Source organism: Dermacentor variabilis, chromosome 11, assembly GCF_050947875.1.
Source record: "Dermacentor variabilis isolate Ectoservices chromosome 11, ASM5094787v1, whole genome shotgun sequence".
NCBI classification, from domain to species: Eukaryota; Metazoa; Arthropoda; class Arachnida; order Ixodida; family Ixodidae; genus Dermacentor; species Dermacentor variabilis.
The window spans coordinates 38,055,397-38,081,942 of NC_134578.1; the positions used below are offsets into that span (position 1 = coordinate 38,055,397).

At 43.1% G+C, this 26,546-nt stretch overlaps 2 protein-coding genes across 2 annotated transcripts in view; both read left to right on the plus strand.

The window, feature by feature from the left end:
- Window positions 1–632: 632 nt before the first annotated feature.
- On the plus strand, window positions 633–8,450 carry LOC142563214 (uncharacterized). Its single transcript, XM_075673764.1, has 4 exons — window positions 633–943; window positions 1,235–1,576; window positions 7,125–7,150; window positions 8,244–8,450. Exons 1-4 carry the CDS (start codon window positions 661–663, stop codon window positions 8,448–8,450), a joined length of 858 nt encoding a protein of 285 aa, XP_075529879.1. The 5' UTR covers window positions 633–660.
- A 12,652-nt stretch (window positions 8,451–21,102) lies between these two features.
- The window catches only part of LOC142564753 (ionotropic receptor 93a-like), a 28,842-nt gene continuing 23,398 nt past the window's right edge, over window positions 21,103–26,546 (plus strand). The window contains exon 1 of the mRNA XM_075675901.1: window positions 21,103–21,234. Coding sequence (XP_075532016.1) covers window positions 21,103–21,234 — 132 coding nt within the window. The remainder of the gene's footprint in view (window positions 21,235–26,546) is intronic.

The following is a 26,546-nucleotide window of genomic DNA, read 5'->3' on the forward strand; positions in this document are numbered from 1 at the left end:
TTAAGTTGACAAGTGCTATTTTATATCTATAATTGAAACTTGAAATTTTTGTCCCATGGCGGCACCTTTTCAGGGTATAGATGTCATCTTGGTAGGTGAAAAATTGGTTCTGCCTCACTTAAGTATGCAGCAACTGGCAACATCCCTGTCTTGTGTCGCCTTTCTGTACGTGCCGTTATTTCGCCACATGCCGAAGATGAGCGAACACCAACTAAATCTTATATCTACACTACATTTAATAAAAAAAAAGCTTATAACCTACCTTACACTTAACCAGTTTTACTACTTATAGAGTTATAGTCATAAGAATGGAATGTCACGATGACGGAGAAACGAATCTCGCGATGCCGATGACATCTACCTTTATTGTGAAAGCCCTCATCGAAAGAGAATTCGAGGACATGTACACACTCGAGTCGGATCCTAAAAAGGGCCGGCTCCCGGACCATCCAGCTTGCTTAAATGCACAGGAAGGCGCACTAATTCCCAACATCTGCCAATTTTATTCCTGAGTGCCCATATTTGTGTTTGTGTTCAAGCGATGCAAATGGTTCATGACCGTGTCTACTGCAATAGACGACGTAAACCTTGTTTGTTCTTGTCCCCGTGTCAACATCAATCGCAGCGGAGAAGCGGGCCCCCCATGACGTCCGGGCCACCATGAACGAGAGCGCGTGTGACAGCGGAGTCTCTGACACGCCCGTCAGCGCCTTCGTTAGCTGGAATCCGCCGCGGGTGGTCACCAGCCCGATTGTAGCCTACGTCATTCACGTCGTCTCAGTCCGGGGCATCGACACCCAGGTCCGCGTCGCTCCCAATGTGACGCAACATGTCGTGGGTTTCATGGAATGCTGGAGCGCGTACATACTTCGTGTCGAGGCCCAATTCAAGTCCGGAGAGTCGTCGATCTCTCGTGCCATGTTCTACAGCACCGGAGACAGAGGTAACGAGTTGGAATCAATCGTATATCAGTGGTACGAAAAACGCACGACCAGTATTTTAAAATATTTCATTGTATGATGAACTTTTCCGCTAAGCATTCACATTTCATGAATTTGCGGTTTGCATAGGATCAAGGTAAACAAAATTATGCGTGTCACCGTTTGTTGTAATGCATTTAATTAAACGCTTAAATAAATCTTCCTGTAACGTAGATTGCAACATGTGCGTTTGGTCTGCATGTTTTCTTTTTTTCCTGCAATAACTTAAAGGCCCACTGCTTAATCACCTTCAGAGCGCAGGTTCTTTCCCCAAGATGTGCGTGCCGTCGAAAACTTGACAAACTGTGCGCACGGAGGCAAGTACGGGTCCGTTCAGCTGCGGTGGAAGCCTGCCCAGCTGGGAAAGCTGAATGTAACGGGTTACACCGTGGCGATCTACGCCGACAAAGGCACGACGAACTTCTTCCGCCTTGCCGACGACGCCAGGAGCTTCAAGTACGCCCACATCAACTGCAAGGGTACCACGGTCATCGGCGTTTCGGCCACGACTCGAGTGAGCTTGGAACTGCTGGACTACAACGCGGGCGAGATCATCTTCCCGGCTGCCTACGTAGCATTGTCCACCGACACCAAGCGTGAGTCCCTCCGTCCTAAATAGGATAGATTCTTGTGAGGTCATTCTAATAGTGCTATAGCTTCAGACCACTTCGTGCACACCATTTTTGAGCGGCGAACAAGTATGAAGGTGATGTCTCAAGCGCGGCTGCCCTGACGTGTTTCCGGCTACGAAATTACTTTTGCCCCATGCGGCCTGCAAGAACTTAGCCTTTGAGATCCGTTTTGTTTACTCAGAGAAAACGCCACTGGGAGATGGATTGAGATGCCATCTAGGCAGGACCTCTACAAGCCTCAGCATTGTGAATGCTACATAGAGCCAACATTTTGAATCACAGTTGTCGCTTAGAGTTAGCATAAGTTATACTAAATCTATGACTTGTCGAGGTGGTCGGCTGACCGGTTGCTGGCTTCACCGGCGCCATCTAGCATTGGCTTGTGGGTTCTAGGTATGTTTGTTACGAGCGCTTAAAGTGATCATTTGGCATGTATGCACGTGGCCTTACAGCGGCCTGGACCTTTATTTTTTGTCGCTGAGCTAACGGGACCCGAATCAGTGGTTTCACCGCTTCAGACAAGCTTCATGTACAAAACTCTCAGTCTCGTTCTCCATAAGTTACACGAAGTGGAACACTGTTAAACTGTGTTCCACTCAGTTTGTGAAATCTATGTGGAACCACGCCAAAATGCTGCTCTTAGTGAAGTTAGGATGGCATTAGGATGGTTTTGCTATACCAATGCCAAAAAGCTCGACAGAGGACAGAATCGATGTTCAAGGATGTTGGTTTCACTTCGGTGGCACTTATGATGTTTTTGCTAATATGTTCTACTTAGTAGAGCCGAAGTAGAACGACATCGACAGCGCAGTGCGGGAAAAACGAGAACACAGGCACTGACTTTTAAATTACTTTTATTACTTGTCTACTCGATGAACTTTCTACTAACTAACCGTACGTTCAAAATATGGATTGCTCTATTTCCGCCCTTCTTCAGTTGTTCTTACGCTTTCCTTAAAAGCAGGAGTGAAATAGGCGCGCTAGAACCATGGAAGGAAGCTAAGAAGGAAAAGTGCATCTTTGCACTTTTCTTTCTCGTCTTCCACCCGTGTTCTCGCGCGCCTATTTTATTCTATTTATGTTGTGCCAATTCGCCCAGCAGCAAGTTTTACTAATCTATGTTTGAAACACGCGATCACGTCAAACCTACTACGCTGCTAGCACATCCTCATAGTTGCCGAAGGTCTTGTCGAAAGATGCCAACAGAAGTCCCGCATGCGCGAACCAAGGGCTCAAGGATCTTCTGCTGCCGCTCCGCTCAATCAAGGAACGAGGTTGCAGTTTTCGGACAATTCTGCACTCATCGGCTATTATAGTAGCACTGCATTTATAGCTGCAAGATTTTGTTATTTGAAGCATCTGTGCCACTTAAATAGTATACGTCTTTCAGGTATAGAAAGCGCATTTTCCGCGTTTGACAGTGGCTGTGCGTTTGAACTTCCGGGAAAACTGGCGTGCATCATTACTGCAGTAATAAATGACGTGGTCGTGCCTCTAAATTATCAGGATCCTTTGAGATAGTTTCCAGCACAGTGTTTCGCATCGATTAACTGCGAACTGTTGTCGCTTCAAGATTTACTGAACCATGTATATATATTTCGAACATGAGGAGTTAGCCGCTTATGGGGGTACGAGAGCGCGATCCGGGCTGCTTTGATGTCTGCATGGTAGACAGCAACGATGGAGCACTCTGCAAGCGGATCTCGACATTTTCCAATCACTCTGGTTTTCGCACTGCAAGCAGCTTGTTTGCAGTCTATGCAAACGTGCTTCGTCGTATGGACTATCCCTGATAGAGCGTCGCTGCCACCATTATTTCAGGTAATTGAAGCTCAGCCTATAGCAAGTACTGACGCACACGACGACTGGGGACCAGCCTGTTACTCGCGAGGATAAAAGGGGACTGTTTATTCCAGACGGTTTGTTGACACACCGTTATATGCATGAGTTAACAGACGGATTGAGCTACGACAAACAAAAGTACAAGTGCAGCACACATGCACGTTCCTTTTGCATCACCAAACCCAGTCAAAAGAATTATGAAGGTTGGTTTACGCTAGGATTCCTGCATATATTAATTATCTTTAGCAGAAAATACTATCGATGCCACACTAACACGTTTTCCAACACGCTCATTTACCATGAAGTACGCCTCACTAATAATCATTTTCATTCTGTCGTGCATGTTTCGTAACATAGTTGTGCTTTCGAACTACGGTGAGCACTTGCAATGAGAAACATGGGATGCTAGGTCAGCTGGATGGCTGGTACATTGGAAGTTATTTCTATGCTCTCTGCGCCATATCTTAATGCACTATTCGTTGTGCATAACGTGCTTTCCTCTGCAGGTCAAACGAAAATCGTAAATTACTTCTTTTTCGCAGTATACAAACTGGCAGGTGGCTGACACCGCAATTGTTATTTTAAGGACTCAGTCCATTGCAACCATTTAATCTTCTAGATATTCCAGTTAGTTATCCGGCGCAGAAAACATAACTTTACCCCCTTGCTTATTGGATAACTTTTTTTATCTAGTGCGAAACTTTATGTATATACGGCAATACAATAGGTCTTGCTCTAGCTGTCTTTACTAGGATCTACTTTTTTAAATGTGCCTCTTGCTATTGATTGTTATTAACAGTTTCTAGGCTATTAACGCAATCAGGCTGTCGGGGAAATTGATTTTCTTGGGTATTTCCAAATGATTACTTGCGCTTCATGCAGCCTTACGGAAACCAGCTTTCCTTGTAGATTTCGTTAGGCACGGCATCCCTCCGTTTTTAATTACAAGGTTCGATCGCGCAGGATCGTGTCTCATGATTGCCTTTTCGTCTATTTTTAGTTATCTCCTAAACGTGGGCTCTCAAGTCGCTTACATCATGAAATGTTACAGGAGCGCTGAATTGGCAGTTCATACGGGAAGTCTTCTTCGCCGTACACATCCTCGAGCTGCGGTAGAATTGCCGTCACAATAACAAACCTGGCTTTTTCGAGCGATAACCATAGCGAAAAATCGTCGACGTACCTATTGTAAACATTTATATACAAATCATTCGACAATGACATTATTACTCAGTCACCCACCACCATGCGAACGTTGCATAGCAATGGTATTGAGCAAGATCCAATGCAAACTCCATGTCATTGCTCTTAACCAACAGTCCAACATTCAAGAAACAATAATAGTAGATAAGTCCTGAATATCTCCAGAAAACCATGCGCATTAGGTCCACATTGTCTCTCGCAGTTCCTTTTGACAAGAGCCTCAATGCACTATTTCAATTCTTAGCTAGCAGCTCTTTTGTGGGATACTGTGAAATGTATTTTTTGACGTCTGTGGACATCGACCTTATTGGCTCACTTTTCGTGATGAAGGAGATCACTTGTTCATACCTTCGCGCCACGCAGCGGGATTGCACTGGGAACATAAACTCTTGTCCCTGTAGATGCACTGCCAAACTTCGCTGCCACGCTGCTTTGTTCTCTACAATCGTTGGGAAAGTGTAGCTTTTATTGCGCATATTATGTAAAACATTGACGGTGTAGTTAGCTTGTCACTTCCTTTCACGACCGTTCTGGACTTCTTAACGCCCAGTCTTTCACACGTATTCGCCGCCTAGTTTCGAACTTCCTCAATGAATATTTCGTCGTGTGGGGCTGCTGAGCACGAGGTCGCGGGATCGAAACCCGGCCACGGCGGCCGCATTTCGACGGGGGCGAAATGCGAAAACACCCGTGTACTTAGACTTATGTGCACGTTAAAGAAACCGAGGTGGTCGAAATTTCCGGAGTCCTCCACTACGGCGCGCCTCATAATCAAAAAGGGGGTTTGGCACGTAAAACCCCATAATTAGTTTTTTCTTTAGTATTTCGTCGATACGCGCAGCATCAAAGTTTATGGCTGTCGCTTCTACCTCATTTAGGTGATATTCGTCCTTCTTGATAATTGCAGTCTTGCAGTCTTGTCAACCTTGCAGTCTTGTCAGTAAGGACCACGTTCGAGCTGGCTTTCACTAGGTAGTTTACCATTTCATTGGTTTCAGCTTCATTGGTTTGGCATCAGGTCTTACAGTAATATTTGGTCCCTTGTCGAGTGTCGCTGGCACTTTGGCACGTGACTGGCGATCCGAGATGTGTATGTGGCCCTAGGTTTCGTAAAGCATTTCCTCCTTCTTCTGAGGTAAGGCAGAGAGATTCATTTTCCGTCGTTAGTCCCTAAGTGTGTGCGCCATGTGATGAAGACGGGAGGTTGTAAATCTCGAGACATTTATTTCCTGAAAAGTGTTGCAGGCTTCGTGGATGCATTTTTGATAAAATTCTGCTTCCATTCAGGCTTCTATGCGAACAATCTTGCATACTGTGCAATCACTTCGCGCGAATAGCAGGATGTTGATCTATGTAGAACTGGCCTCAATGAAAGCTCTACAATACCTGACGTGCCACAATCTATATATGCATTAGCGACACGAGAGGGGGGTTTATGAAAATTCGCTTGTTTTCGTTTAATATTCCATGTTCCCTCTCTCAAAACAAACAATGTGGTATTTGCTTTTTAATAGCTTCTAAACATGCATAGATCCAAAAGACACCGCGACAGTGACAAGGCATCTAGTAAATACTATGAAGTGCCACAATGTTCCCTGCGCCACTGAATGTTGCCCGGCGCGGTTGAAGGAATGCTTATTCTTTGAGTCATGGAAGAGTATTTATTCTCCAGCGTGCATTTTCGGTTTACCGTTCCTCCAGACACCTATATATATGACTTTACACGGTCTTCTTTATTAGGCACAAATATTTAGCAAACTATTCATTTATACCAGTGTACTTACGCATGAAAACCACCCGCGTTTCTCGGAATGCCGTGTGAGTTTTTCTTGTTTTGTCCTCTAACGTACGGGTGGAGTACAAGAGTTCCGTTTGTTGAAACTTCGTCCCTGTTGCGCATTCCTGCAGATATTATTGGCCATGTAATGTTCCCGCCCGCTGTTATCAATTAGACATTGCTCTGCAATCTCCTAAAGTCAAGGTTAGCTTAGAAGGTCGAGCGACCGTCCTTAAGAGGCGTTGGTAGTGTATTCAATCTGAGGACAAGGACGACTTTTTCTTTGATGTTAGGCTTTCCTTCTGAGATAGACGTATGGGTTTGTTTTGTGGCTTTTTGCTGCTTACTCGGGAATGTTGTTTCCTATCACTAAAATACTGATGTTTTTGTTCTCTTCCTACACTTCAGAACACACGGATTAACGTAAATATATCCGCAATACAAAAGACAATGTTCCCGAAATGCAACTACATATCTATGCCTTGCTCGTTGCCTACTGAATGGGTAGCATCCATTGCATATTGCGAATATAGCTATCACTGCATGAAGGCTTTTGGTTTCTGAGTGTAGAGGCCGATTTGTAGGGTTCTGTAATGATATGGTAGGTGTTTTCTAATTTAGTTTCCAAATATTGACCAAGGTCTCTCACTGTTCGACTATAATTAATGTGTCCTTTTTTTTCTTTTTCAGCGTATATTATTCCTGCAGAGGGAGCTGTAAGTTTGTATATTTATTCCGTTTACTATTTGTACAAGTTTTCCACTAAGGGGTGCCATGAATAGTTAAATATAGATCGAACGAAAATCTTTCTAACTTGAATATTTCAAACATACCTTTCTGATTTAGAGTATCCTTTAGAACACATTTTTATTTTTTAAACGTGAGCGTAGCGATTTCCTTGGGGAAACTCAGTTTTCGCATTCCAGCTTTCTCTCCGATACCACAAAATAATCCAGGTAATCATGGATAGTCATGCGGCACAGCTCGCTGTTGCGGTAATCCCCGAATTAGCAGTTATTTATATAATTTCTGGTCACTGCGCATATTATATTTTATTAAGTCTTGTTACTAGTATAATGGCAATAAGCGCAACCAATGTTTGTTTATATGCGAAAAAAGAGAATATCCCGCTTGAAGCCATGTCTTCCGGAATGAAACTTGTGCTAGCGTGAGGATATTGTGGCCAGGATGGTTCATTAAACTTATTCGTAATAAGGTCAACGAGTGATTTGTTTTGGCCCAGTATGCTAAGTGACCTTAGGACAATAAACAAGGGCAAATAATGGCACTTGCTGAGAAGGTCATCAACGTCTCCCCCCTCAAATGGGTCGATTGAAAGGATTTCTCCAATTGGCCTGTTACCAATCTTGCTGACTAACGTTAAATATTGTAAAGCCCATATTTACACTTCTTAAAAAAGCTTTCCCCTCCCCTATCTATGTCTACACAAGCGAACGAAATAAACTTTATTCCACTCCTCGCAAATGGAAAACGGACGACCTGCACAATTGCAGCCTTCGCGCACCTTTCGCGCCTTACTTAAACATGGCGCGTGCGCGTGAAATCGAGCACGGAATTGGCAGCTTCCCTCATAACTGAAGCAGCGTAAGTACACTTACAGTAAACGAACAGACAAGGAACAGAAAAATTGTAGCTGAAGCGCCTAATGGATAGCCTCTAATATATAAGGTTTCTGAAATGTTATCAATAACCGCAGAAGAGGGAAGTGGGGCTTCGCAGAGAATACTCTTTATAGGTCTTTTGTGGTGGTAGTATCTGACTTTGATCCCGGCGTGATTCTGGCTCCAGACCACAACTGCCTCAACCACTACCACTGAACAAAGCACTACGAAGCTGACCACAACTACGGAGCACGGCACCACGACGCCTGTCGCTAGCACTGAACACAGCGCCACGACAACGGAGCATCACTACAGCAGCACCATTGCGAATGACGGTAATATTACCTTTTTGGTTCGCCGTCCTGGGGAGGCACGCTACTCTGGCGGGCTCTAGACTAGGGTGATTTTGACTGTCTGGGGCTCCTGAACATGTACCCGGCTACACGCAGGTACCTAGAAAAAAATGTATCTAGCTTTAGTTACGTTAGGAAGAAAAAGAGAAGTGAAACGAAGGATGCGATCTTTGTTAGTCATAAACATGCGAATAAACCGAATTGGAAAAGAAGGATAGCATTGGATGAAAGACTTTATCTTTATGCGGCAAATCAGTTCTGTGGCCTCCCGCAAGGTGGAGGAAATATCATCCAATAGAAACAAAACGGACCACGCAAAATTTGCAAGAACGAGAAGAAAGGAATTAGAAGAGAAAATCTGTACAATAACACAAAGGGCAGTGTCTTGCTATTTGAGGCTGGAGCCGGTGGCCTAAAGACAAAAACATACGGGACCTAATATTCGAAAATAGATGAGTCATGTGTATGCTGCAGCAAAAATCAAGAGACCACTCATCACGTCCAAATGGAACGCGAAGAGATACACCCAATCAGAACCATAGGTTACGTACACCTTCCAAGAGCGCGTGGGTTTAACGTGGATGGGAGCGTCAAGCGGTCAGTAGTCGAGATAAGCAAGAAACGTTTAGAGTATTGGTGAGAAACGAAAGCTGGGAAAATATTGGGTCGACCGGATGCCTTGAAGTCATGGCTTGCGGTACTTGGTGGATTTTGAAGGGGGAAGAAGGTTAAGGAGATGTATACAAAAATGCTAGATAAAAAAGAGATGTATAGCCTACCTCATCAAATCAAGCAGGCTAGGTGACTATTTGTCCCCGTCTCGTTTCAAAGGGGATGCCATTAAATAATAATCATCATAATAATCAGAAAACTTGTCATACATCCGAATGTAGCACGAAGCTGCTATGGATACCCATACGGCTTTCGCAGAAAGTAAGCTTCACCGTTGAGAAAAAGAAATGTTGAGGTACGGGATTCGAATCCGGCACCAATGCGTTTCCGCGGCATGTTATCTTTAATTGAAACTTAGAAATTATAAAACAAAGGACAATGAAAGTGGGAGAAATGAACTTGCCTCAGACAGGATCCGAAACTACATCTTCGCATTACAAATGCGATGTTCTTGCCATTTGAGTTACCGCATCTTACACCTCTTAGGGTTAGGTCTACCACACAAACAAATATTGAAGAAAGCGCTCCAAGCACTGAAACCTGGGGGCGTTTATACCGATTCCTGCAGTGGGCTACGGAAGGCTTACAGAAGGGTTCCATGAGGTCAGCACGAACACATACACAAAACCAAGTTCAACAGAGAGGCGGCTTGGACTGACTGGTATGACATTTGTGGAGAGCGAAGTACCATAGCGCAGTCACACAGGAGGCATCGCGGGTTTTCCTTTACAGTTTTCTATGTTTTCTTGCTATGGTAATTTTCTCTCCAAAAAAAGAAGTATATATGAAAGCAGCTTTATCGCTTAAACTTCAGTTTCTGCACAGCTCTTGACGGGGCCGACTCTCCTGAAAAATTGTGAAAGATCTGCGTAAGTTTCAGAGTCTCCACGCTATACTGAACCGATGTCATGCCACAGACTGCAGTGATGACACACGGTATTTGCAGTTACAGTGACATCGAAACCGCGAGGCCCGACAACATCGCAGGGTGGGTGTATTATAAAAAAAAACTGGCTGCAGAAGGGGGTTTCTCAGAGACAAACTTTGCCTGAAATATTTGCGCAACAATCACGACTGCATTTCACTTTTGCTTCGGTTCTGTCAACTCTTTGCTGCGAATTGCAGTGGTTGACCTGCGAGGTACTACTAATTTAAGCAGTGTAAACTACATTGATGTGCAACTTTGGCTCAGACCATTTGGTGCGTATTCATTATAGAGTTATCGAATGTTAATATCAATGAGTCGAAATCTCCATGGTAGAACATATCCCTTTCGAGAGCAGGTTGCTCACATTGCTAGTGAGGCTGCTAAGGTTCTTGTGAATGAGGAAACACTTCTTGAGCTGTTCCATATCTTAACTCTTTTATGTAGAGACTTGCTGCATATTCGCTTGTGTTTACCTTTTTTTCTAGGTACGTGTTTTAATTTCTTGTGGTACCTTTGGCGCTAGTGTAATTACTATTGATTTTGCTTTAATGTGTTGTTCTTCTGCATTTACAGACTATGCCCTTGAAACGCTTCTGCTGCCGTCCCGCAGCACTCAACAAATACAAAAGTACAAAGTATACGCCATGTAGCTACAAACACATAACTCCAATTATTCTCTCCGTTTGCTCGTAATTTTGGTTGCCTGAGAGGCATGCATTTTCCTTTTGTCGCTATTACAAATGGCAAAACGTTTACTGCAGCCGTATATTTTATTTTGATTTGTTAAAGCCTATAAGAATACTGTTGCCACATTAGCTGTATTGTTCATGGAGAGGGAGGACCTGTGGAGCTGCCGTTATACGGCTTTTAGTACACTACCATCCCCACCCCTTAAGTATCTCATAGTACTTAAGCAATAAAGAAAGTCATGCGGTATGTCTCAAAGAAGCTCCGAATGGTAAACAATAAAAGTATTGGAACAGTAAACTGAAACTTTAATATACGTGAATCCGAGGTTTTATACTTCCAGTGGTCTATTCTTTCTTTTTTTTTTGAAATCTGCCTCTTTTCTTTCTGTAGTCTTCACAATACGGTGAAATTCGTCTTTTGTTATAGGCATCAGCTTGCGCAGAGGACATGACTACAAGGCTTTTTTTTCTGATAGAGGCATTAATAGCTGTTCGCCGAAAACATCTGAAAATACCGAAGCATATGGTGTTTGCGTGAATAATTTACTTAAGCGCGTTTTTTCATGGAGTGATTATGAGCATTATTTGTCGCCAGGCAGCGCGCAAGGTGAAAAATGCACCGAAACCTACCGTATAATTTGTGGTTTAAATGAGACTACGTAATTTGTTAAACGGGGATAAAGAAGAAGCTATTGCTTTTATCGTTGGAACTTCGGCGATGGCTGACACCAGAAATCATACCGAAATCTCTCTAAGTTCCTTCAATGACTAGAACAAAGAACCTATAAAAGTTGCTTACATTAAAAAGTTGCTAGTTGCAATTCGACGCTGCCGTAGATACTGGACTTAATAGAATCTTGATCACGCATGCCTTCCGAATGCAATGAATGGGTTACGTTCGGTTTTTATTTCAATTTCAGTAGCAAGTTACAAGTAGTGCCTTTTGCGAGCGCATAAAGGTGGATTGTGCTTTTTTGATGAAATCGTGCAATACGCAATGCTGCTTGAAAAGTAGGTGTTAATGTTAAACCTACTCGCAACTTTTACAATGCAGTGAAAATATTAAATAGTTACCAAATCGGTGGGAGAAGTACACTTGGAACCTTTATGTCTGCGAAATGTTCAGAATATGAAGATGCAGGTTGGCAGTCATTCAGTATGAAACATCAATTGATTCATTTTGATATTGACCATATGAAGGGCTTTAACACGTACTTCCTACCTGCCATCCGGTTTTGACCAACGACTAAAAACGGGCGGTCTGTCTTATCGAAGGAAACCACACCAGCGTGGTTTATTACAAAGACAAGTCTGGATTGCGACCACCTACCTGGTTCTATCGCCACCATTCTGGAATATGCATGCTTCAAAATAACAGCGCATAGTGGACTACGCTAAATTTTGCTGTTGGAAATTTTTTTTAAGGCAAGGCATTCTTTGCGGAAGGTAGGTAGGCTCCTGTCTCGCCTAGCTTGGAGAAAAACAAAATAATACGCGACCGATTTGCGTATCGAACCTCTTCCGTCGAGCACCTGGCACAGTAGAGGGGTGCTCTCGTACTTAGGATACGATCGTTCTTTTTATCGCACACATGTTTCTCTCCTTTTACCAGCCGGCTCTCAGAAATACTGGAAATGTTCACGCCCGGCAACAATGCCGCCTTCTGTTCTTGGTGCGTCTCGCGCTTTGAGGTGCCATGTTATACTTCCCAATCCACGAGACCGGCCCACTTTGCCTTGTACTTTCCTCGTAAAAGCTTGAGCAACGTAAAAAAAAACTGTTCAAAGTTGTAGATATTCATTATCGCCACAGTTAATCAATTTCTTTAGCATTTGTGCGCCAACGTGACGACGTGATCGTCGTTCTAGCATGCACCACATGAAATAGCCACATGTACGTACGATTGTGTAAGTACGCCGTCAATGAGGGCGTCACAGGTGACGTTTCTCTTGGTTGTGTTCGTGCGCTACCCGTTCAGGCTGGCGTCGAACAGCTGGCGTAGAAATCACGCAATTGCCGTCATAGGATTTCTTGCAACTTCGTTGTCGTCGTTCCTCTGTCGTCACACACACGCACCCTCACGACGCACGCACACAACTACTCAATCTACAGGAACGCGGTGGTCTACCTGGTGTCGGTTTGCGGAACGCCAAGCACTGCTTGATAGCCAAGTACATGGAAAGTGCTTCTCATAACATTCATTCTCAAATTGCGGGAGTTATGCAGTTTTTTTATTTGTTATTAATAAATTTTGTTTCTGCAGTGCCTCCGGGTTTGAGAAGTATTTCAAAGCTTAAGTATTTAATTAATTACTAATTATCAAAATATTGTACTCAATCTCACTTTCGATTGTAGATAAGCCTTATTTCGCGCTTTCTTTGACACAAATTCTCCATTTATCTGGACTGTCCACAGTGGAGCCCGTTTCAACAGGAGTGTCCACCTCAACGATCCTGTGCGCCGTCCTCATTCCCTTGGCAGTCATAGTACTGGCTGGGCTCCTCTTCTTCGGTTACAAGAAGTTCAAGCGAGCAGAGGGGTGAGATTTCTTTTGAGTTTGTGACGACGAAACGATCGTTGAGAATTCAATATGCGGTGGCCCAAAAGTACCTCATGGGGAAGATCGCTTCTCAAGCCTCTTGTTATTACCGGCTGTCGTGTTCGGAAAGTCAATATTTCTTGTTTTCTTGCTTAAACACCATGGTTTGATGGTAATATTGCATGCATACGCAGGTGAACAAAGTAACGGTGTCGTTATGTTTATCGTGGTAAGAAAACATTTTTTTCCTTGCTTAAACACCGAGATGATGATGTTATATCTTAGGGCGGATCGGCATATTGATGCTACATTCTTTATCTTCATGGTAACTCCTGCTTTCCCAAAAGCTGATCATGGGTGTTTTTCGTCTTCCAATATGACACTGCGATATAGATGAGAAAAATTTGTGTCACTTTTCTCGAAATACAAAGATGAGAATTTAGTTTAACCACTTGTGTACGGTTTCGCGGGCATCCGACATCATGCCTGAGATTTCATGTGATAGCTTGGGAGAGAATCATAGAGAGGTTCGAAGGCAATATGCAACGTGATGCTTCAAGTATCTCAACAGGATAATTAAATAACAAAATGTTGCTCTATTTCTCATGAGAGCATTGGCGAGCCTTACTCATCTTAATATACATCTTTTTATAAAATTACAATTTCTATACAGTTAGGGATGTCACTAGAAAGCGTGCGTAAGCTAGGTTTTAAAATATATAAATTCTTTAAAATATCGAATATTTGTGGTGTCTCTGCGGGCTGAGAATCCAAACTGCCCTTAAGGCAGTGTGTATGTGCTCACATATTAAGTGTGAGCACATCCATATGTTTAGTAGACGAATATTAATAAAAATGTGCAATTATCACTAGCGTTGCTGCTTTGTGTCGACTTTGTTGAACGCTCTTTGGAAAGTTTCTAGCCCTCTTAGTTTCTCTTACACCACCGTGCTCAGTCCGCGTCTCTTCGCTCTCCTTTATATTACAGGCCAGGCCTTCTGAGCACCAACGACAGCGCCTAGACTACTTCACGAAAGCTGCGCACAGAATGCATCTCTACTGTGTCGCTTATAGTTAGGAGTTTCCTTCACAACTGATTCACCGCTCATTGGAATGACTCACAATGCTGCATGCGACGCCTGCGGCAGGGAAAAAGAGCAGCGTGCTTACTTATTGCGCCAGTCTCTTCTCATCGAATTACAAAGACAATTTCTGTCCGACCTATTGGGACTATACGATGATCACCCGCTGCTCATGCAGGGGCCCTTCGAATACCATCGCCGCCGATGGTTGGTGCACGAAGCAGTGAAGGTGCCTTCGTGTTTTTTGAAGGTGGCAGGCCTATACGAACGTCTTTGACTGCGTGGCGCTGTCCGCGCGCACGCGTGCATTCATCGCTGTTTTCTTTTTTCTTTTCCTTCTTTCTGTGACATTGTTCTCCTGCCCCTGCATAGAGTAGCCTTCTTCCTTTAATGGTGTTGTGTATATCTGCGCACAGAAATTTTGAACGTGCAGGCTTGTGTCAATAAACGAAGATCTTGTCTTTCTACCACCGACAGCGCCTCTTGCGCATCATATTGTAGACATTCGAGATAGCATTGTTTTGCTACATATGCAGCACTGAAAGCTTGAAAAACATTCGGCAGCGAAAACCACAACTTTTGTGCCGGCGGTTTTCATTACCTTTTACTTTAGCATCGAGGTTTTTTTGCTTCCTTTTATTATGTCAACGTACTCTCCAAAAGCATTAGCATTGACAGGGCGAAGCAAAACAAACTATACTCGGAACACTTTTTCGAAAGTTGTTTTTATTCGACGCTGCAAGACGCACAAAAACCGAGTCATGTATGAAAACAGATGTTAAACAGTAAAAAAAATATCGTTCAATAAGTGAGTACTGTACGGTGTTAAATGATTTGAATTAGCAGTGCGAGAAGCTCCCAGCAAACAAAAGCGATAAAATGGCAGTCGACGCTCGAGCAGAGTAAGTGCAGACTTCCCAAATCGCATTTCCTAATCGTATTTCTTATCGGCAAAAGAAGACCTGACAGTATGAATCTGCCCTTTTCATGGCGCCTGCACTTGGACTGAAGCTAACAATAATGACGATAAGCGCTGCTCAAATGACGCTACGCCCGGAGCCGACTTTTCTGCAACCGGCAGGAAGAACAAATAGGTGGCACAACTGTTTCGTCTCTGACAAACATAAAATATTGTTCTTCGTTTTAGAGAGAGCTTTCCACAGACGGAGATTGCTGCCAGAGTAAAATAAATGACTAATCTTGTTTGCCCACATATCTCAGAAAGCAATTAAATTGTTGTACAACCAAGATATAGGCAGCGCTTCAACAAACACATTAAATCTTGTACGTTCCCAGGCGTATGGCTTGGGGTGCCCAATGACCTTAAGGTGGATGAGCAATTCTCAAGATCAGTAGGCTGTTTCAAGTGGGCACTTCACTTTGCAAACATCAGCGAGCAAACCAGATATCTCCAAAAAAACGAGATCAAACACTTATTTTGCAGCAATTTTCTGTTTGCCGACGCCTCAATGACTGTCCTAACGCACTGCTAAGCCCTAATGGCTTAGACGGGGGAGCCGGCGTTCACATACTTTCTGATACCCATGGCGCGACGAAGCAAGAAAATTGCTGAGAAGCGCAGCATAATATCGAAGGCGCTCTCATAGCCGTCTGTTAACCCATACAAGCCTTGCTAACGACATGCTTGAGAGAGAAAGAGAGAGAGAAGGAATGAGAGGAGAAAGAAAGATAGAATGGATCTGTGGATCCTACGCCGCGTTTCGCTTTGCAAGTACGCCCGGGTCATTAGTGAGGACCAAGTCATTAGTTTCTTACACGGCGCGGAATCTTGCAGAGGCATCAAAATGCAAGCGGCACTGAGCTTATCTTCTTTCTGTCTCTCGCTTGCGCTCCGATGCATGTGTCAACTTTACCGGCGCAAGTAATAACTTACAGCGCACGGGCTACTACAAAACGCACCCTATATAAGCGCGACGAGTACATATATTACGCCAAAGGCGTTACATCGCAACCAGCAGATTCTTTTTCGTTTACGCTGCGTGGTAAGGGACCATGTTCGTGCCCAGAGCACTGGGGGCTGTGGAGGCCAGCGCAGATACATTGAGAGTCACGGTGCCAAAGGTAGGTGCGGGCTGGTTAAGAAGCTACTAATGGCGAATATGTGTGACAGTGGGCTACTTCGTTCAACTTGGCGCGTTTAGGTCTTATATTCCTTAGGTTTGTATTAGTTTTTCAAGAACATTTCAGTGAGCTATGGTGCTACCTTAGCCTCATATTTACACCCCTCACATTTTTACCTATATATATTAGGCTATATAAAATATGTGAAATTTAACCACCTCACATTGCCCTACACGTTAGTGCTTGCATAATGTGAATTCGTTCTGATTCACTCTCCTCGTCGTTCGCCCTGCTGGCCCAATTTTACCAACTTGCCCAATTTTTTCTTGTTTTATTCCACTACAAGCGATAGACGGGCTTGATCTAAATTCGATGGAAATGTAGATCCTTGTGCAATTCGTAAATTTCGTTGAATTATCGCTATCGTCAACATCAATTGTGTTGTGCTTTAGTTCCGGCCGAATTCCTGTTCTGTCAAGAAATGCTTATTTAATGAATAAGACAATATAAGTGATGACTAATAACAGGGTCACACAGTCACTTTAGATCGCGATTGGGCCCGGTCCGGATTGAGCTCGATCCGAATCGAGTGGTGCTATACAGTCAATTTCAATCTCTTTATTGCTCGATTCCGATCCGGACAATGGCGACCCATACGTTGAGATCAAGCCTATTGATCGGGATCGTAGGCTGACGACCATGTGGTTGAGGGAGTTGCAAACGATCAGCAGACGGTAATAGGCTTACCCACAACGACAAATGAAGTAATTGTTCATTGAAAAAAGAACAGTTCGATATTAGTATTTTAAAAAATTTGGGATGTTGTCAAACTAAGGACACCTGGTTCCACTTGAGTTGAATCAAACTGGATCAGCATCAGGAGTGCGTAGTAGCAATCATTGTTGATGACTATCAGGAAATTCGATCCGGAGAGGGCCCGATCGAGATCAAAATTGACCGTGGGACACCGGTATACAAGATGGCGACGACAGCGTGTTTGCGGCTCCTGCCATCACTTCCGGCACATCGAGTCCGCCAAAGCATAGACTTCGAGATTCGTTTTTCGTTACTCAAGGGGAGCCGTCACTCATGCGTGTATATGGAGGCCACCTATTTACGCTTCTCAACATGTTCACACGTGGCAAAGAGGAAGTGACGAAATTCATAAAAATGATTACACTGATAAACTTTTGGTTTGAGCTTACGGCATTGCCTTAGAGAATACTGGATGAACTGACTGTAGAAGCGCTCACAAAAGCTTTAAATCGCAGGTAATGCCCTACATAGTAAGCACACCTGCACCTGGCGGGCTTGTGCTTGAGGGGCCTATTGCCACCATGATGGAGATCATTTCAAGAGCGTCGAAAAAGAAGTACGTGGTTACCTATATTCGCAAAAACCAAATTTTTCTTTCTCGCTTCTAAGCACTCAGCACGGGCCGCAAACGTCACCAGAGCAAAACATTGATAGAAAAAGCATGGTTTCACTGTTAAGTTTGTTATACGTGGGATCAAATGGTATAAAAACAACCAACACATATTTTGTCCATTATTACATATTTTCTCATTTTTAAAATACTAAAAACATCAAGTTCTCGTAGATTTAGATTGATAAAATATTTTGCTTGTGTACGTCCGCTCGAGCATGTATTAGTAATCAGGACTAGATGTCCGGACAGGTAAGTAGCTTATGAGTGATAAAAAATGCTGGCATTTATGTGCGTCACCATGGCAATGACAGTGCTGAAACAGGGGAACAGCGTGTTACCGGATGCACGTAGAGTGCTGCGCTGGCTGAAGGAGAGAAATGCATTGTATGATACCTCGGTACTAGATTTAAGTAGATGAAAACAAGATGTGAATTTCCAAATGGCCAATAGAAATAAATATCCATATAGGTAGCCTAAAATCGAGCTCTTTTTGAATGACTGGAAATTATTCAGCAAAAGTTTTGTGCTCCATGCGTTGAATAAGGAACTGGCGCCTCGCTAGACAAAGCACTGCTGCAGAATAACACCACATTCATAGGGAACATTCCCTAAATCCATCGTTCTGCCTCCCGCGAGTCTCCAGTAAGTGTTTTTATTCTCTACATCTTTAACACAAACGAAAAATCGACAGCTTCGCATAGTGAATCTTCCAGTTTAATACCAGCAACTTTTCTATTTGTATTAGAAAATTTGATCATTCGCACACCCGTACTTCCGCACATACACCATTTTGTCAGACAGAAATGTTTAACGGCATGTTTAGGTCACGTGTATCCGCTAAAAGCATAGGTGTTCTCTTTCATGTTAGCAATTTTTTTCATATAAGAGCTTTATTGTAGTTCCATATATATATATATATATATATATATATATATATATATATATATATATATATATATATATATATATATATATATATGTAGATGTCGATTAGGAGAGTCTAATCTGAAAAAAGAAAGGAGTCCTAAAACGATTCCTATAGTTTCACGTATATTGCAAGTAATCTTCTCGCTTTCTTTTTCAGGCTTTTAATCGTTAACCAGAATGAAACCATTTGGGGATTTAAACTCAACGGAAGTTACACCGGTTACCTCGGACTCATTGCCCGAGGTGTAAGTATCCGCCTCTAATGGACACACAACACTGTAGAAACTCTAGTGAACAAGAAAATACCAGCATTAGCCATGCCGGCCGGAATCCACTCAAATGCCTTGTGTCCCAGGTAAAATCAGCCAAGCAGTTGAAGTAATCAAAAGATTTAAAAAAATGGTGCCAGAGCTAACATTAACCAAGCTGTTTAAATAAACAGACTAAAAGAATAAAGGTTCAAGATGTAATTAAAAAGATGACTGAAGACTCTACGTCTTGAGATCGCATCTTGTACCATGTTCTCTAAATCTTTCTTTTCGTTCAACAGCTTAGCTAAACTTAGCTGGGACATCCTATATTGACCACGTGCTACGTGCATGTATCGCGAAAAAGTGAGTAGTTACAAAATGAATCTCTTAGTGGCTTAGTGAAATAAATCAAGGCTACGTGGTTCATGCTCGGCCAAAGCCGCTTTCGTAGAGACACGCATGGGCATTGCGCTCTTACTGCTATACTGAAAAATAATGATTCGCACCACATGACCGTGGACAAAGGATGAAAGGCCCGGTGGAGACAAGTCTCCGTTGTGTCTTTTCGTCTTCTGCCTCCTGTCAGGCTGTGCAGATCATCATAGATTGCCAGCTAATCCTGTCCCATGCATTAAAACACAACACCGCATGTTGGTCAATTGGAAACGAACATGATCATACCCGCCAGAAGTGAGCACTGTGACAACGGAATGTGCGTTCTTCAAGGCCAAGTTCCTCTTTCTAAACATTGCTGTCGTGTTAGGGCTCCTTCTGCTTGACCACTGTTGATTCTTTCAAGCCTCCATCCTTCTGGGAAACCACTGTTTTGTTTAAGCAAGGCCAAAATTCACAGGAAGATAAAGGTTTGAATAAATCAACAGTAATACAACGAGGACTGCTGCTGCAGCCAGCGTTTTGACAAGGAACATGCCTTGTTTTACTCTTATTGATAGCTTTGTCTTGTTTGGTTATTAGGCCGTGTATTCAATTTGGGAGCAGGCTTACAGGCCAATCAGTCGGTATACCCTATGAGGGGCACTATCAGTAGCTGCTGAAAGTTTGTGTTATTGTAAGTCGCTAAAAATAATTTATCACTCCATGCACTTGGGTTGAAAAATCCACTAAGAAACTGCTCTGGGAGTTCTCCAAGTATGCGTAAGCATTGTGCAACTTGTTCATTTCCGCGCAGCCCGGTGTCACTATCAATGTAATGAAACTTGATTCGAGTCGTATAAACCTTTAGCAACCCTCATGAGTCACCATCATGATCCGACCCTTATCAACTCTTATCGGTCCTTATCAACCTGGATGTCCAGTGAAGCTTTTTCAAAACCAACACTACATTTGTTGAGGGGGGTACGCAATGCTTTATTGATGTTTTGAGTGCCTGTCTTGAGCTTGTTCTTTAATGAAACTTATTCTGTTCTGTGTCTCGTATGGGTGATTTCAAAGAATGTACGCACTCTTTGCCTCATTGTTCTGAGCGCTTGCAGCCTCTGCCTTACGTGAGTATAAGCCACTGCATTTTTTGCTTGTTTACGGGTGTACGAGCCATTGCTCAAGGGGGTATACGCCATTGCATTTCTCCTACGTGAACAACGGACAGGATTCTCGTTGGGCAGGCATAAACAGGCTTACGCATTTAAAACAATACTTGGATTAAATGTATAAACGGCCCCTCATAGGCATCGCGCTGCTCATGCTCATTCATGCTTAATCTCTGTGTTTTGTTCGTCTAAACTTTACGGCTTCACGGCTCCAGTTTCCTGAAGATCTTTCAGAGGAATTTTTGAAAGGTGACTTCATTTCTTTACCAATGAGAGCGCAAGTGCCGTGTACTTTGTGGTATACCCAAAGGAAATATTTTGTGTGGATTCTCATATTAGAATGTTTTGACTAGTATATCAGCCTTAAAAATGCAGAATGATTCATAAGCTTGCGTCATTTGTACATAAATAGTTAAAAATTGCGATATCACCGCAATAACAGCCGCATTAGAATAAACGTGTTCTTTTGGTACATTCATTACTGCATCAAGATGTACTCAAGATTTCGAACGGTCCGCAGGACAGCGACGTGTTTGTGGGGCCAGTGATGGCTACCGTTGAGAGAATGGAAATGGGAGAAATTACGCCGTCTTACGTCTTCACCGAAATGCACTTCATGACCCCAAAACCTTCGAAATATGTCGACCCCTTTGCGTTTGCGTCGTCTTTCAGCGCAGAGGTAAGTGAAATTGTGAAAGCACCAGACCTACAAATTATATTAAGGCAGTAAATAGATGGATTCTTGCGCAAAAGAAATGATCACTACAGCAATACACGAAAGGCAGCGGTTATCTGTTTCGTGCAAAAATTTACTTGTTCACTCTCATGTATGAAATAGTCAAGCAGCATATTTTTTATATAGCCAGGTGCTTTATTATCAAAATGCAAACAATATACTAAAGGTTGGGGTGCTTCGAATGAAAATGTACCCTGTTAAATATACAGTATTTGTTACATGTCATAGAGTTAATTTCGTCCACTCTACAACGCACCAGGAGGTGGTTCAGAACTTCTTGGAAACTTCGTTGGCTTTAGTTATGGGCAGTTCTCATCACACTTGATGTTGTCTATTTATTTAGCCTGCTTTGACTGTATCGAATTGTTGTGTTTTTCTTGGGTTCAAAGAAAGAAAAGACCATAAAAACAGAAAAGTAGAGCAACTTGACCGAAGAATTCAGCAGCGAGTATAACAATACAACCTCGCACTTCAACTCCGAATTCCCCGCCAAGAATATCTATCCTCTGCAACTTACTGCAGCAGCACTCCGTCTGTCGTCCACACTGTGCGGCTTAATTTTATATCTGCTCATGACGATGACATGTTGTTTTTTCTCTTGTAGCCTGCACATGTAAAGTTTACGTTCTGGCAATAGGTGAGATGAAAAGAAAAAAATGGGGAAAGCGATAGTCCTCAGCAAATAGGTGCAATAGTTACTACAGTGGCATGTAGAAATCCGCCCATGGTTGCTGTCGATTGCTTTAAAAAATTTGCAGTGCCATCTGGGAGCAGTTTAGTAAATAGAAAGCGGCGAAAATGGCACTAGACGGTGCCTGAGAAGGTCCGCGAATCCAACAAATTACATTTTATGAGAACGAAGCTGCTACAGCTATAATTATAGAGTCTGGTTGATGAAATGAAGGCAGACTTAATCAGGAACCTATCAAAAACAAACTGCCGTGTTAAACTGAATTCTTCTGGAGAAGATAGAATGGGTGAAGGCACGCCCAAGCCAGGAGGGGGGGGGTCGCCAGTCTCGTCAGGACATGTTCACTACGTCACAGGATGCAGGGTCAGGACTGGCCTAAAAGGACCCCTGGGCAGGTCTGGCCATTTTGAGCTTACAAGCGCCGTACAAACAACGCGCGCTAACAATCATGTCTGCTAAGCATTACATCACTATGCACCACAGAAAGCTGAAATTTCAAACCGAACGCTGTTTGTCCTTTTCCTCGCGGTTTCCGCCATCCCAGCCGGAGAGTCGACTTCTATCTCACAAGTACGGCTTTATTTACATCGCACACTTATGACGTCGTTCGTAGTGACACGTGACTTCGAGAATTATTCAAGACAACATCTGTTATTTGTGCATTCTGTTCCTTCAGTAGGCCAATTAATGTTTACAGAAATATTAAATCGAACAAACCGAATGTCTGTTTGTTCTTCTATTGCTACGCCCGCAGGGAGAGAGATGTACTTCTGTTTTGTCTACTAGTTCCCACGTCGTGCAATCTCGCCTGCAGACAACGAAAGTATGCCGTTCCCTACGGTTTTCCAGCACGCCATCACGGTTTTCGCACCGCGTATGCCTACATCAGTATTCGCGTAGTACTGACTTATACCGCTAGTCAGGTGTTCTCGCGCAGAGCGTGCAAAATCATGTGCTGCGCGAAAAGAGACAAACGCGACAGCTTGCGTGAGATGCGTTCAGCAGAGTTGCGCCGCGAAGCAAAAAAAGAATAAAGGAAAAAGAAAATCAAGGCGGGATCCGTGACGTATATGTCCCGCGATCCTCGAGCTCCGGTATGGGAGAGCGTAGGGAAGGAATTTCGCTTTCGGACGCTAGATGGGGCAAGTGGAGAGAGTGTCTCTCTCAGCAATGGCCCTCGCCTCCTGAAATCATGGGTTGGCGGCACTGTAATGTCGCTGACTCGGCTATTAGCCAATTTGAAAAATTCTTGCAGCAGAACTCTCCCTATAGCGCAGGCAACAACTTTGAGCGTATAACCAAAATTTGCTATCTGGCCTGGTGAGGGGCCGTCAAAGCCACGCACTCCTGTCTGCGCCATTACGGAGTGAATAATGCTAGAAGCTAGACTAATTTGAGCCAATTCAGTGAGACATTCGCTGCCTTCAGAGTAAATGGTATATGATTAGAAAAAAAAACAATACAGATGCTCTAGAAGCGTCTTGAGAAGATGTGGGTCTAACATTTCCCGTCATTCCTTCGCAACGTTTCATTTCAAAGATGTTAACCTACAGACTCACTCATGTTCCTGCTATAATCTAATATTCACGTTAAGGTGAACACATCGAAATTTAAAAAATGGCTCAACGAGAAAGTACACAAAGCGGGCATAGAGGAAGGGTCTTTCAATCTTATTTATTGATCAATGACGCACACTCAACGATGTCTTCTCGTGTCACTGCTTTCTTTATAAATGATAACATGCAAATTAATACTTTATTGCACGTTTTGTTTGCTAGCTTCTAAATTTTAGTCATCCTAATTTTTTACTCGTTGAATTTCTTCTTCTTGCCCCGATTTCCCGTAGATTAGCTGATAGAGCCAACCTCTGTGTCATAACCCATGTTTGTGCTATGTAAAAAACAGCTAGTACCCTTCCAGCTTATCACAGAGGCTTTCCTGGCAAATTAAAAGTTCGGACAGGAGGACGACAAACAATATACAGGAAGAAGAGAACTAGTAAAAGAAAGAAGAGTTTGACAAAAGTGGAGCGAGTTCTCGTTTGTCAAGTTATGACTTAAGAAAACGTACGGATCATATAATATTTCGTTAGCGTTCTCGATACGAGATGAAGAGCCTCATAAACTCCATCGGATGCAGACGCCCGGTTCACCTCGAAATGGCATGGAGCCTGATCATAGGCAAACAGCAATTTCCAATCGCCCCACGCACTGTGTTTTACGGTTGTGCTAGCCCAGAACGTTGATGTTAAAACATCCATCAAATTGAACGCTCTGCAAATTTAATCGCTTGTTGCGGCGGTCACAGAGCAAATGATGAGAATTCTTTTACGAGTTTTGCTATAAAACGCGGAGCAGCTATGCATACTAGAGATAACAAAGTGATACTTAACATCTTTTACTTGATCTTAGTGGAGATCTTTTTTTATCGTCGCGTCTATTAGTCGGAGGCTCGTGAAAATTGTGTCGTCTGATCCGACACAGTGTTCTTCGCTTGGCACGCTCCAATTCTTAGACAAGCTTGATGTCGGGTCATTTTGTGAAATGTCTTTCGAAGTTGTCCCGACACAGGTATTTACACAAAAATAACGTAATTAACCGGACAAAACGGCGCGCACAATCCCTCGTATACTTGAAATTTGCTTGTGTCAGTGGTAATGTATCTTTTTACAAGTCCTTGTTGCGCAACAGTTGCTAAGTACAGACACTTGCTGCTGAGTCTCTGCGAGAAGGAAGTGCCTCTATGTGGTGGTTTTCAACAAAGCCTTTTTTTTGTGCTTCTTTTAAGAAAAACTCGAAGCCTAATCCAGCCACTCTTGTCCGGTCAAATCTTGTCGTTCAAGTAAAATTGGCGCCTTCAAATTTGACTGCACTGAACAGTATAGTTGTAGTAGGCGGTGGGTGATTATTTTATTCACTTGTGGCGAAAATTCTTTTTTGTCCTATAGTCTAATATATTTATGGAAATTTTTGCTCTTCTACCTGCGGCCGCCCTTTGCCTTTAGGAAAGAAAGGGTGAGCGCCAGTTTCTGTATTGGCGCCATGTCACGCAAGATTTAGTTATCGCAGAGGGTTTTATGCCAAATGTTTTCATGAGAGTCATATTAGGCATTTATCACTTGACACCAAGAATTTAAGTGTGTTGGAATTGGCTTGGCACTTCTAAACCACGAAGAAATAACCCTTGTCGGTGGGCAAACATGTTGCATTGCTTCCACCGAAATTGCCGTCAGATTGTCACTCGCCTTTACTGGCGAACACACACAAATGCTGTCGCAAAATTTGAAATCAGCATCGATCTGCAGTCAAAGCTAAGCTAAGGTGGTGGTCCCTGACCAAGTCAAGATAAAAGATCAGAAGCGTTTTCGTAGCCCGCACCGGTTCCATGGCCACAACAAGCAACTTGTTTGGCTTGAAAAATCCCTTCCCTCCATTCTCTAAATATGCACACTGCTGTGTATAGCTAGGGAATGGAGGGAACAGACCCCATATCCCATGGTCAGTGCCAACCAACACTATCCTCTTCTTACCCAAGTACTCATCATTCATACACATTGCTTCCGCCATGTGATTGACTCATTGTTTAACGGCAGCGATACTCTGACCCGGCGATATGTGGAAACGAAGGATACTCGCTCGTTTTAGAGAATAGAGAGAGAGAGAGAGGAATATAAAGAAGGTTGGTATATATAGACGGCAGCTCACTGAAACTAGCATGTGCGGCGCGATGGTTCATCAGTCAAGAGAAGTTATAAACAGCAAAAAGAAAAAAAAAAACAAGCGCAATGAGGTCACGTGGGTTTAGGAGCTGGTGAATCGCAAGGCAGACTAACGCACCTGCATGCGTGCATTCTTATGTGGTACGTTGGGTATATATTCCGCGTGTTAGTTTATTTTTTTATGAAAACCAAACATAAGTCTCGCGAAATAAGAAAAGGTTCGCAATGGCAGCTGTTACAATAGTTATAAGATGTTTTATTATTATATTAATGAAGTGATTGGATATGTTCTTTTAGGCACTACCGCCGCCAGCCACTCTCGACGTCAAATACCTTTTGAGGGCTTTATTAGCCGATTGGCTAATAGCCGATTGACATGGCGCAAGTGATGCCGCGTGCTGAGGGCTTCACCGTTGTGCTTTCAATAACAAAGTGTCTTTCACTCTCTTTTTACTCTTTTATATTTAACTTCATAAGCGAGTGCATGTTCAACTGCCCTAATATTCATGAGCAAATGAATTCACATCTAACTGACGACTCTTATACGAAGTTCCCTAACTTACGAGAAGCTTGATTATGTTTAAAAGCAGATGCCTGTTTGGCTACTGCTATGTCTAGAGGAATCTCCGTCTGATTAATCTTTTCTCACTTTGAGGATTTCCTAAAAGAACTGATTCAAATAATTGTTCTTAGTTCTGCTTCTTTCGGAGGAGCGTCGCAATGCAACCTTTCGAGCCTCGTTAATCAGTCACGGCAAGAAATCAATAGTTGGTGCATGGGGGAAAATTCGCGAGCCTAAAAACGAAAAGGAAAAGCCGCCAAAAACAAGATAACTCGGCAGTGCGG

Excerpts from the sequence above, each read along its gene's own strand:
- LOC142563214 (XM_075673764.1), top strand. The coding sequence starts at position 661 with ATGAACGAGAGCGCGTGTGACAGCGGAGTCTCTGACACGCCCGTCAGC. Across the intron at positions 944-1,234 it reads CTACAGCACCGGAGACAGAG|AGCGCAGGTTCTTTCCCCAA; the intron begins GTAACGAGTTGG and ends AATCACCTTCAG. Across the intron at positions 1,577-7,124 it reads ATTGTCCACCGACACCAAGC|CGTATATTATTCCTGCAGAG; the intron begins GTGAGTCCCTCC and ends TTTCTTTTTCAG.